The sequence below is a fragment of the Molossus molossus genome, unplaced genomic scaffold (assembly GCF_014108415.1).
Source record: "Molossus molossus isolate mMolMol1 unplaced genomic scaffold, mMolMol1.p scaffold_m16_p_6, whole genome shotgun sequence".
Lineage (NCBI taxonomy): Eukaryota > Metazoa > Chordata > Mammalia > Chiroptera > Molossidae > Molossus > Molossus molossus.
The window spans coordinates 105,983,933-105,996,617 of record NW_023425399.1 but is presented as its reverse complement, the minus strand read 5'-3'; the positions used below and the strand labels follow the sequence as shown (position 1 = coordinate 105,996,617).

Sequence of the window (12,685 nt, the reverse complement as noted above, 5' to 3'; positions counted from 1 at the left end):
TCCTGCCCTGTCCCCCTCTGTCTACCACAGCCTCTCTCCTAGCTCCCTGCAGCCCCCCCGGCTCCTCGCTCTTCTTTGAACACATCAAGGACGCTCCGGCCCCAGAGCCTTTTCCATTTGGTGTTCCTTCTACCTGGAAGGCTCTCTCCATAGATATCCTCGGGCCCCGCTGCCCCCACCTCCTGCAGCCAGCTCTCTGCTCAAACGCCCTTTATTCGCAAGGTCTTCTCTGACCTCCCTGCATAAAACAGCAGCCCCTCCCTGACCTTGGTCCTCCTCCCTCCTCTCCCCTGCTTTGTTTTCTCATAGCACGGAGTGACACACGTCTACCTGTTCACTGTCTGTCTCCTTCATTAAATGTAAGATCCTTGAGAGCAGAGCTGTTCTCTTCACTGCTGTTTTCTGGAATATAGTCTGGAAGAGCGTCTGACCCTAGAGGCCATTGAATAAATATCTGTTGATTTGTGGACCCAACGGAAGGAAGAAAGGACGGAAGGAAGGATGGAAGGTTGGCTCTATGATGGATGGGTTACAGTCACATGACCAATGGGTCACTGAGATATGATTATAATGAAACATTCATTTCTACATGAGCAATTAAACTCCATCTCCAGGAGGAGTTTTTGACCAAGTCTAGGGATAAATAAAAACAGAAACACATCCTTCTACTCATTGAGTAAGTCACTGGGGGGATTTTTAGTCAAAATCGAATGAAGCCAGGGGTTTCTTCTGCAGCTCCCCGCCGCTCCAGGCGAGGCCCTTAGAGACTTCATTCCCATCTCAGAACGTGACGTGTGCCCATGTTCTCTTCCCTTCCAGAATCATTCCGATTTTTCTCATCCATCGGCCCAACAACAACATCCCATATGCCACGGTGGAGGAGGAGTTGATTGGAGAATTTGTCAAGTATTCCATCCGGGACGGGAAGGAAATCAACTTCTTGAGAAGAGACTCGGAGGCCGGTCAGAAGTGCTGCACCTTCCAGCACTGGGTGTACCAGAAAACAGGTGGCTGCCTGCTGGTCACAGACATGCAGGGTGAGGGACGCGTGGGCCGGGGTGTTCCTGGGGAGGAAGAAGTGTGCTGGGTGCCTTTAAGCACCTTCAGCACCAGAAGGTGTTACCGCTGTCTCACCAGAAACAAGGCGTGACAGAGGAACCGGAAATGACCGGCCACACGGAGCCCTCAAGGGCATTTTAATAGTTCATGCCGACCATGCCTCCCCATGAAAACAGGCAACCAAAGACTGACTCTGTTGTTACACCCTCAGTAGGCACAGATTCAGAGGTCTATGTGAAAACCCAATGCGCCCCAAGTTAGATTAAGATGTAATCGTTCAGCCCTGGCTGGTTTGGCTCAGTGGTTGGAGCGTTGGCCTGCGGTCTGGAGAGACCCGGGTTCGGTTCCCACTAAGGGCATGTACCTCGGTTGCAGTTTGGCCCCGGCCCTGTTTGGGTCGTGTGGGTGGCAGCCACTCGATGTGTCCCTTCACATCGATGTTTCTCTCTCTCTCTCTCTCTCTCTCTCTCTCTCTCTCTCCCCCACACACACACTCTATCTGAGCAAAATATCAAAAAATGTCCTCGGGTGAGGATAAAAAAAAAAAAAAAAAGATGTAATCGTTCATTCTTAGTAGGCGGAAGGGCCTTTCCTAGTTACTTGGATTCCCAGCTCCCCTGACGAACTCTCAGCCTGTTGCTAATTCCTGCACACGTTTTCAGGACTGCATCTGCTGGCGGGAGTGGGGACGTCATACTTAGTTTTCCCACAGAAGTAGCCCTGAGTCAAATTGCAGTGTGGGGGTCCCCAAGACCACCATCAGGGTCATTAATTTGCTGGAAGGACTCACAGAACTCAGAAAAGCTGTTATACTCACGGTTAAGGTTCTTACAGCCAAACGACACAGGCTCACGTCAGCAAAGGGAAGGTGCGTGGGGCAGAGTGCAGGCGAGGCCAGGCAGGAGACCCACTTGTCCTCTCCTGGCGGAGCCATGGGGACAGCGGAGCCATGGGGACGGTGCCTCCCTCTCCAGCCATGAAGTAGAGCAACGCGCCCCGAGAGCTGCCGGCCGGGGAGGCTCCGTGAGCCTTCCATCCCAAGTTTTCACTGGGGGAGGCGGGTCCGTCACATGAAATTGACCTTTGTCTCTAGCCTCTCCGGAGGTCAAGGTGATAGCACAAGATCTCAGGTGGATAAAGCTACTCTTATCAGGCAGGACATTCCAACGGCTTAGATTTACCCTAGAGGACCTGGGTGGGGATTGAAACTTTATTCGGTCCTGGTTAGTCCCTTCCTGCACACAGATGTTCAAGTACAAATATTTGGGATCCCAGGAAACACTGGAAGGAAAGTGGAGAAGTGTGACAGGGAAAGGGACGGCAGCCAGGAGGGCACCTTATACTACAGCCAGTTCCCACGGTGGGCCCCGGAAGCTCACGCCTCCTGGGGAGCTCTGGGAGCCTGTGCACCCAGGGAGTGACCCCCTTTAATCACCGGGTAGGCTGCCTCTGCACAAGGGCGAGCCAAGCTGAGCAAAGCAGGTTCCTGTGATCAGAGAAAGTTCGCAGGCACAGAAATGCTGGGGTGGCACCCGGAGGTGGCGCCAGTGTGCAGGAAAGTGGTTAGGGTGAGGGCACTGGGCGGGGCACCATGCCCTCCATAGGGGTTTCCTAGTCCTGTTTCACTTTCCAAGTAATCATGCCAAGAAAAATCTGAACTATCCGTATGCCCACCGAATGTCAGATGTTGTTCTGTACGAGGACCCTAGGATCTAGCACGGTGGTGGACAGCAAGGCTGCCTCCGGGTTCTGTCCCCTGCTCCTCCCCTTGCTGGCTCTTAGCCTTGGGAAAGTGACTCTCCTCTCTGTGCCTCAGGGGGGTTGTTGTGAAGATTACATGAGATAGCAACACATTAAATGAGGCAAGTGTTCCCTATTTCTACAAAAATGTTTATTTTGAAATAACCAAAGACACAAGAAGTTGCAACAGTGTGCAGAGGGGTCCCCGTGCACGCTCCATCTAGCCCTGCCCATTGCTAACATCTTATGGAACCGCAGCGTGTTATCAAAACCGGGAGTTGTCATTAGCACAGCCCGATTAACTGGACGGCAGACCTTGCTCCGATTTCGCTGGTTTTTGTGTGCATTCACTCTCTCCTGTTATTTTTATTTAATCTTCAAAATAACTGCAAAATCAGTATTGTGACCCCCGTTTTACAGATGAGAAAACAGAGGCCCAGAGACAGTGATTTAGTTGCCTGCTGGCAATCAGCTAATACGCAGAGGAGCCCAAGGCTCCAACTCATGGTTTCTGACTCCAAACCCCAGGCTGTTCGCACTAACCCACACGGTTACAAACCGGCAGGAGATATCCAGTGTCTCCTGAAATCAAAGGCTCCCGGGAGGGACTCCTCGCAGGCCAGCTGGGAAGGACAACATTCCGGTCTTGCAGATGGGGCTGGTCTGCCCATTGAAGGCAGCCGCCCACTGGCTTTGAGAGACTTCCTGGCCACACACACCAAGTGTGGTCTCGGCAGACAGCCATCTATTCTAATTAGACTCTGCTGCACAGTCCGCGATGCTCCCAATCTTTTCTCCTTCAGGGTTCATTTTGCAGTAAATGTAGTTCTTCTACTGAGAAGTAACACCCCAGAGCCCTCTGTCAACTGGTTCTGCTTCCAGGCGTACACAGCCCGGGTGGAAGCTTCCTCTCTCCGTAAATGAGGTGTGCGGTTTAATGGGGTGTTTCAGAACGGTGCTTGTGCACCCTCTGCTGCTGCTGGGACGTCTTTTCATTGCCGTCGTCTTTATAGCACATATAGCACATCCCTTCTCTCAACAATATTCGTATGTTATAAATTCACCAAGACACTGGAATTAGCACGAAATAAACAAACAAACTCAGACTCAACCATTGCCTTCTCAGACTCTTAGAAGTTAGCCCTTCCCTGGTTGTATTTGCGGATGGATAGGACGGCGGTGGGTCCCGCTCGTGTAGGAGCAAAGCCGAGCCTGGGGTCTGGCCCTAAGCTCTGCACACTGGTGAGACCCCTAGGGTTCCTAGGAAGCTGCCACCCAGCAGATCCAAGGACTCAAGATCTGGAGAACGAACTCGTATCGCTGCCTATTCCCTTCCTTCCAGCAGAGACCCACTGTGCTTGATTATTATCCCCAGCACAGTTCAGCAGCTGCACACTCGAATTTAAATGGCCCTGTACAGACCTTTCACAACCTTGCTTGAATTGCTGGCAAATTATTAAACCTAGAGAGAGAGAGATGTTCCTTTTAAAAGTCATATTCTATTTTTCTAAACTGTAAGTGATGGCTGGTAACTGGAAGCGCAAGAAAAAGCAATTCTCAAGTTCAAGGTCCTTTGCCAAACAACTTAAAACATTTTATTGATTGATTTTTAGAGAGAAAGAGGAAGGGAGAAAGAGAGAGAGAGGGAGAGGGAAACTTCGATTCATGATTCTCTTATGCATTCATTGGCTGTTTCTTGTATGCACTCTGACAGGGATCGAACCTGCAACCTTGGCATATCAGGACAATGCTCCAGCCAACTGAGCTACCCGGTCAGGGCCAAATGGCTTTTCAAATTGGACTTCTATGCAATTTAGAGCTGTGATTTTTCACTACAGCTTTCCACGAAGTGAGGTGTCCAAAGAGGGCTCTTGCAATCTGGTGTCTTTTAAAGCACAGTTCCAGTAATAAAAGCTATGTGAAGCATTTCCACACGCGTTCTAGTTGTTAGCAGCTTTGAAAGCACGAGGTGGGTTCATTGCCAACCGTGAAAGGGGCTTTTAAAATGCTCACTGGCTCACCCAGAGTGCTGTCTAATTCCGCTCACAGGCGCCCTGCAGGAAGGCTGGCCCCCTCTGGCTGACGAAGCAGCCTGAATAGCAGCCTGGGCGCTGCCGGGCTCCAGGAGGACGCTGCCGAGTCACAGCCTTAACCCTCTAGCGTTCCTGTCCCGAGTCTCGGGAAACAGAGCTTACAGGAGCTTGCCATCAGGTCGAACCTCAGGGGTGGCTCTGGCGGGACGATGAGTCCTTTGTCCACAGCCCAGGCTGGCATCTGCCTTGCCAGGCCCCTCCCTCCGTGAGCAGGTCACCTGCAGCCTGGCTCTGATAGGACAAGACTCTGGGCTGGTGTCTGGCTGGTCCAGAGAGACGGCGGAGTAGCACTGTGGGTCCCTGCCTTGCCATCAAAGGCCCGTCGCTAGGTTGCCGTGGGGAGGTTGAGGCAGAGGTCCACTGAGTTGGTGCCCGCAGCCCCCGCCGTAGAGAGGCAGGACCCCCCTGAACTGCTGCGCCAGAGGCGCCTTCCCTGTTCCGGTCCCATAACGCTGGATGGGTCGAAGGCCGTCGGCCTCGGGAGGGAGGCCTCCGCTGAGGAAGCCAGGAGAGTGGGGTTCATGCAGGAAGGTGCTGGCACTGCCCACAGGTCCCTTCTCAGCAGCACACCTAACACAAGTTCTGTCTTTGCTCGCCCTCCTGTAGGTGTGGGAATGAAGCTAACCGACGTTGGCATAGCAACACTGGCGAAAGGGTGAGTAGCAAAAAGCACCCCGTGCATCTTATCATCCAGCTCTGGGCTTCCAGACGCCTTCTGGGCGACGCTCCCCGCCGAGGTGGGCAGAGCAGCTCCTGTCCTCACTGTGGGGGACAAATGCTCTCGGGATGAATTCGACTCATTTCTCTCACTTACATAAAATATTTATACATTCTGTCCTCCCAGGAAAACACATTCGTGTCCTCACTTTGAAACAAACAAGAACTCTGCAAAGGCAGCTCTAGATTAATTACTGACAGGAATGCCAGGGGGAGAAGGCCAGCGACATTGGGGTTTCTTTGAACTACGAATGCTGCACGTTTCTCCATTTATTATCTTCACTATTAGAAGCATCAGTTAAATTATATATAAACTATATATATAAACATATACATATAAATATGTGTGTGTGGTGTTTATCAGGTGAATGCAGTAAACTCGGCTTGCATATTTGTATGTGTTTCCCCCCAGAAGTCCATGCTGGTGACTACAGGGGCGAATGGGTGGGCAGGGCTGTGATTAGTTACAGGCTTGCTGTCCATGGTCTTGTTTTTCTTTGCCTGTGTGCAGTGTGCCCAGATGGCACCGCCACAGTTCACTGGGGTGTCCCTGGCCAACTGCGCCTGCTCGCGGCGTTGCCTGCCCTCCGTCCACGGGGGAAAGGCAGGCTCTGGGTGCCCCCCCCTTGCCCACTGCTGCCCCCCCCGGCCCACTGCTGCCCCCCCCTTGCCCACTGCTGCCCCCCCTTGCCCACTGCTGCCCCCCCTTGCCCACTGCTGCCCCCCCTTGCCCACTGCTGCCCCCCTTGCCCACTGCTGCCCCCCCTTGCCCACTGCTGCCCCCCTGGCCCACTGCTGCCCCCCTTGCCCACTGCTGCCCCCCTGCCTGGCCCACTGCTGCCCCCCTTGCCCACTGCTGACCCCCTGCCTGGCCCACTGCTGCCCCCCTTGCCCACTGCTGACCCCCCGCCTGGCCCACTGTTGCCCCCCTTGCCCACTGCTGTTCCCAGGACTGAGACCGTTCGTAGGAGGAGGGAGTAGCGGGCAAATGCCTTTCAGAAGGGATGGCTTCTGTTTTAAAATGTCGGTGTGGTTACTGTCCAGGTACGGTGAGGACAACAGATCAGGAGACCACTGCCATTGAAAAGACAGTTATTACTCCTAGTTCCCAAGGGGGGCAGGCCACGCCACGGTGGGGGAGGGGCCCCAGCATGAGTCAGGGGGCAGGAGTCAGGGGAACAGGTGGGCAAGACCCCTCCTTGTGGGTTCTGTGGGAAGGGCTAGGTGAGCGGGCTTAAGATTGTCTAGTTTGAACATTTTCAGGGGGCTCTGGGGTGGAGGAGCTGTCCCTAGTTGTCTGGTACCTGCCATGGGGCCCCAGCGTGAAACCCCAATAGAGGAGAAGGTGGGGTGGGCTCGGCTGGGTTAGTGTGCATAGGAAAGGCATTCTAGAAGGCCAGTCATTTACTCTCTCTCGGAATTGGCCAGCCCTGGGGAGGGGTGGTCTCTCCAGGGCCAGTAAGGCCCCAGATGTCAGAGCATCGGAAATTCAGAAAATAAAACGTATGGCTAACACAGGTTTCTCTGGCGAGCTGGTAGTGACTTATCTGCGTGAGCGCTCTGGTTATTTTGACCCATTGGCATCAGCAATACTTTAATAAGCAAACTATTTTGCAACTTGAATGAAGGACGGAGAAAAGGAGAGGGATTTGGGGGGAAGTGGACAGGGGACCACTCTTCCTTTTCACCTGCAGATGGGTAAGTCTGAGTCACAAGGTTCTCACTGACGACACCGAGTGACTGAGTTGGTTTTAGAACTAAGATGTGGTTAGGATGTTTTTCTTCTGAAACTCAGGATAATACAATTTTGTGTTGGTACTATCTCTGTCCCCAGTCCTGACCAGTGTCCTAACTGTCATATACATCAGGGAATTTGGTCATGGCTTTGGGCTCGGGAAGACAGCACATGGGGGGGGGGGGGGGGGCGGCTTTAGAAAGAGACTTGGGTTAAAATTTTGGTGTCAACACTCCCTTCTGATTCTCCTAGTGGCAACCTTGCTTCTTACGGTCATAGGAATTTGTCCGGCCCATTGGACGGAAAAGGGGACCGGACATCCTGGTTTGCCCAGGACAGTACCGTTGCATGCCTGCTGTCCTAGCACCCCATCTAGACATTTGTCCTGGACAGGTCCCCCCATTTAGAAAAGAAATTACACAGTGCCCTTATCTGTGAAGAGATTTCAGAAGCATTTCCTGAGCAAAGCTCTTGTTCACAGACGCCATGTCCTCTGCAGAGCATTGTGAACCCAGCGCCCTCAGGCCTGGTCCGAGTGCTGGCTTCTGGTCTCATCAGTATGTGGGCAGGTGACTGTAAGTTCCCGCAGCCGCATACAGAATGGGGACCCGGGGGCTGTCTCGAGGAGTTCCCGGTAATCTACATGTAGTCCCTGAAGTTCAGTATGTACTTGATAAATATTGGGTTCCGGTCCCCGCCGTGCCTCAGCCTGACACCAGAATAGTCACATTTCATACCATTGTTCAGAACAACTTTCTACCAAGACAAAGTGGAAACTTGCCCAAGAAGTCTCAGAGACGAAGGAAAGCATACGAGCATGATTACTTAAGACATTTTTTAAAAGCATCTTAACAGCTTCCAGGAACCCAGAGTGCATTTTCCTCCTAATTTAAAAAGAAATCAAATTCCTTGGTTTTGTTCTCAGCTTTAAAGTGATTTGTCTGGCCTGGGACAGCTGCCCGAGACCCATTAGAAGTGATGGCTGGAGCCAGGTGCCAAATGTCTGTAAACTGTTACTTGCCGCCTTGCCTCCCAAGGAGTGGCCAGGGAGCAGGAGGTAGGAGGGAAGGGCATTCTGAAGAGTCTGAGAGCTTTGAGATGGATATTAGGTCATCCTTTATATCGTTTCTTTTTAAACTTTTTCTTAAACTTTTCTTTTTAAGTCACAATCCCCCCCCCCCCCCCGCCAAAGAAACATTTCTTAGAAGCCCAGTTTAAAACACTGACAAAAGGGGAACCTCCGATCAGAGTGCGAGGGGGGGTGTGGAGACCTCCTTGGAGGCCCCTGGGAACCCCTCTGCTCTGCAGTGAAAACCCACAACCACGTCCAGCCTTCTTGCTTCCCAAGTGAGGAGCAGGAGGTGCAGGAGAAGGGGGCGCCCAGGAAGCAAGGCGCCCGAGGAAAAGGACAGCTCCTGACCATTCGGGGACAGGATTCAACTGCAGAAGCTCCAGAGGAAGCCAAAGCTCTAAAGTGGAGCTCAAACAACGAGAGGCTTGGGGAAGGTTCCGATTCGCGGGCAGCGCGTCGACAGGCAGAGAGAGGTCGAGGGGGAAGCGATTGCAAACGGGGAAGAAAAGTCCGGAGAGCACTGCAGAGGGCTTCCAGGGAGCAGGAGAGACCGACGACTGAGCACCAGTGAAGCACATCCTCTTTATTAGCAAACACCCTTCACGGCCTCGTGCATCGGCGCTGGAAGGGGAGCCACGTAGGTAGCAGCACAGAACGTCTTTTAACCCCGTTAGAAAGATTGTGAGGCATGGATGGGAGGAGCCAGGAGCAGGCAAATCCAACTTACTTATTAATTAATAATGGTAATAATAATAAACGCTATTCTGAATTATTTACAATAGAAAGAAAAAAATCCTCCCAAATGTAGGGCCCACCTTTTTTTTGGCCAGCAGCAGTTAGGATCTTTTGCAAAAGGAAGAGCTGTTGGGGCATTTAAAGAAAAGATTCCCCATGTCTCCATCTGGACCGTGCCTGTTAATGTCCCTGTAAATGTGACTGGTCTTGTTCTCTGGTTTAGTGAAGTCAAAGGGTGTGGTCCTATTTTGAGGGTAAATAGTTACTTATCATCTCATAAAATATAATAGGGAACTGTCATGACTTCTTTTTTTTTTATATCCTCACCCAAGGACATTTTTCCATTTTTTGTTCAGATAGAGTAGGAGGGAGAGAGAGAGAAAGAGAGAGAGAGAGAGAGAAACAGCGACGTGAAAGGGACACATCGAGTGGCTGCCACCCACACAACCCAACCAGGGCCGGGGACAAACTGCAACCAAGGTACATGCCCTTAGCGGGAACCGAACCCGGGTCTCTCTGGACCGCAGGTCGACACTCTAACCGCTGAGCCAAACCGGCCAGGGCTGATTTATTCATTTTAATACAATTTTACCTGGCGGGATGATCCTTAAAACAGAAGTATGTCCTATTTCTCGTGGAGTCAGCAATATGAATGTGTCTGGGACGCATCGCTGGTATTTCAGTACCCACGATTTTCCTGCAATGTTGAGTACAAAAGTGTCAAGTTGCAAAGTTTGGCAAATAGGATTGTTTTTCAGGCAGACCTAACAAGATACTCAATTGAACATATTTCTGATTGCTTGGCCATTTAGAGCCCTCTGAAGGGGTGAAGGAAAAGTGCCTAATTCTGTCCCTGGGAAATTTAACCTACTCAGACCCAAACCAGTGTCAACCGGTGCCTGCAGGGGAGTAGACATGCCCCCTCACTAGCCCCCAGCTGTTTCTGGAGAGATGGTGATGTTGCAATTTAACCACCAGAGGGCATCGGAGCCGACACTTTGCCCTCTTCAGTCTTTCTCCAAAGCCCCTGTTACAGCTGATGGAAGTGAAACATAGAGGAGCAGGTTTTTCCCAGCCAGTAAGCACCGCGCCAAAACAGGACTGGCCTGAATGGCCACAAAGGACGCCTCCTGGTGCGGCCGCCAGCCAGCATCGCGCCGTAAGAAAGGGTGAGGCACAAGGGTGCGTGGCCTGGACACCAAATTCAGAACCCTGGGCAGAATCACGAAGGGCTCTTTCCCCGCGGAGGGGCGAACTCACGGTGATGAGGTGCAAATAACAAGGCAGACAAACGGCGATGACAATGGCCTCCAGCAAGCAGGCTCCGCTGGCATCCGTGTGCCCAGCTCCAGTTCTTGCAGAGGAGGAAAGATGAAAATAAACTTCCCCGTTCAGTCAAGCTCTGGCTTTATCGTGCGCGCGCACACACACACACACACACACACACACACACACACAGCCCACTAGGGGTTTATTTTAATTCCATGTCCTTGTAGCCATTCCCTGCAAATTAAAATTTTCTTTAGAAGGGATATCAAAGGAAAACTTGGGGGATAAATAGCTTCTGGCTTGCTTCTAAAAAGTTTACCAAAATGTGGGAATTCTCTAGAGGCTTTTCTGGCCTCGCCTAGTTTTCTTTAAAAGAGCCCTTTATGAAGCCAGACTAGAACTTTGATTCCTTCACCCAGCCAGAGCTGGAAGTTTCTGCAGCTTTGCTCTGCACCCCACCCCACCCCCCAGCTGTGTTTGGAAGCGGACTTGCCTGGGAAGCTGTGATAAGCCGAGGGAGAAGCTGGTCATGCCGTCAACGGGCGATTTTCGTCTGAGTCTGAAAGTCCCATCCATGATCAAGAGGAAAGACAACGGGATGGATTTTAAGCAAGAAGCCAGCCCAGCGCCGCCCCAGCGCGCAGTGAGCCCAGCACCTCAGAGGTGCTGCGGGTCGGGGCCAGACCACCGCGATGCAGCCGCCCACCGTCCTTTCTCCTGATGGAGGGTCCTGCCTTCAGTTTGTAAAACAGGCAACACCTGCGAAGCGCGATAAAGCGAGGTGCGCCGGATTGAAGACGTGTGTGCCGAGCGAGGGAGGAATGGGGGAAATAACTTCCTAGCTGCCCCCGAGATGGCATGTTCCAGTGCGATGCGATGCTGTCGGAGGACACCAATTCCGGAAGAAACGATATACCTGTGTTCCAGTTTCAGTACAGAGATGTTTCCAAAGCAAAGAGGGATGGTTTGCGGTCATTCGGTCATTCGCACTGCAGACAGTCTCCTGCTCCAGGGGGCATCAGAGCCTGTTAGATCTGCAGAAGCTCAGGCCCCACCCCAGAACTGCTGCCTGCAAACTGGCCTCTTAACACCATCCCTGGGCAACCTGGGAGCCCCCCTCCCGTCCAACAGGAAAGATATTGAAGAAGAGATTCCACTGGGCAATGCTTGGCCAAATCGATGTATTGTCCACTTCTGGAGACAGTGAGTGAGGTCGGGTAGAGTGACCGAAAGTAGTGGGCTAGAAAAGTATGCTGAGTTGAGGTTAAGGACCAAAAGACCGTTAGTAAGACCCCACAGAGCTGAAGTTTCTCAAAATGGAAATGTACAAGATGCTTGGTTCCACTGTACAGATTCTTCGGGCTGCCGTAGTAGGGTACACAAGCTGGGTGTCTTAAAATAGCAGAAATGCATTATCTGACCACTCTGGAGGTCAGAAGCCAAACTCAGGGTGTTGGCAAGGTGTGAGCAGGGCTGGCTCCCTCTGCAGGTTGTGAGGGAGAATGTGTTCTGTGTCTTCTCCCACCTTCCAGACGCTGCTGCCAATCCTGGCGCCCTTGGCTCGCAGATGCGTCGTTCCAACCTGGGCATCCGTCGTCACGTGGTATTCTCCCCGCGTGTCCCTATCTTTCTCCTTTTCTTACATAGCCACCAGCAATAGTGGATTAAGGACCCACTGTGCTCCAGTCTGACCTTGTCTGACCTTACATCTTCCATGACACTGTTTCCAAATAAGGCCACATTCTGAGGTTCTGGGAAGGACACGTGTTTTGGAGAGGGACGCTGTTCAACCAGGTACATCTATCCAACAAAAACAGAATGGCAATGGGGAGCATGCTGGAGAGTTGTGGCAATACTTCACATAGGTGTTCTTCTCCAGTCCTGAGTGACAGGTGCTACACGTAGCAGGCAAGTGGGCCGCCAGCCGGGGAACCTGCATGTCCCGCTGCTCGGTATTCCACCAGAGTGAGTAAACTCTGGGTTACTTGATCGAGGCATACAAAAGATGTTGCCCTGTTTTCTTCCTAGGCAACAACAATGGCTGAGTTTGAGAGGACAGAGGTCAAAGCAGAAGCCAGGCTGAGACAGGGACCAGACTGAGAAAGGAGAACGACTTTTAATTCTGTAGATGCTGGACAGCAAAACAAGCCTGCACCTGAGAGAGCGAGGGGGGGGGAGTCCAGTATTGCCTGAGATGTCAAGTTGAGAGTTCAAAATTAAATCGGGACAGAGAAGTTCTGCAGTGTGGTCTGGAGACCCCCTGGG

The 12,685-nt window shown here is 52.1% G+C and overlaps 1 protein-coding gene across 1 annotated transcript in view; it reads left to right on the top strand.

Moving 5' to 3' along the window:
- ALPK2 (alpha kinase 2) overlaps positions 1 to 12,685 on the top strand; it is a 107,371-nt gene that overhangs the window by 92,244 nt on the left and 2,442 nt on the right. The window contains exons 11-12 of the mRNA XM_036245968.1: positions 820 to 1,037; positions 5,499 to 5,547. Of these exons, the coding sequence (XP_036101861.1) occupies positions 820 to 1,037; positions 5,499 to 5,547 (267 nt within the window). The remainder of the gene's footprint in view (positions 1 to 819; positions 1,038 to 5,498; positions 5,548 to 12,685) is intronic.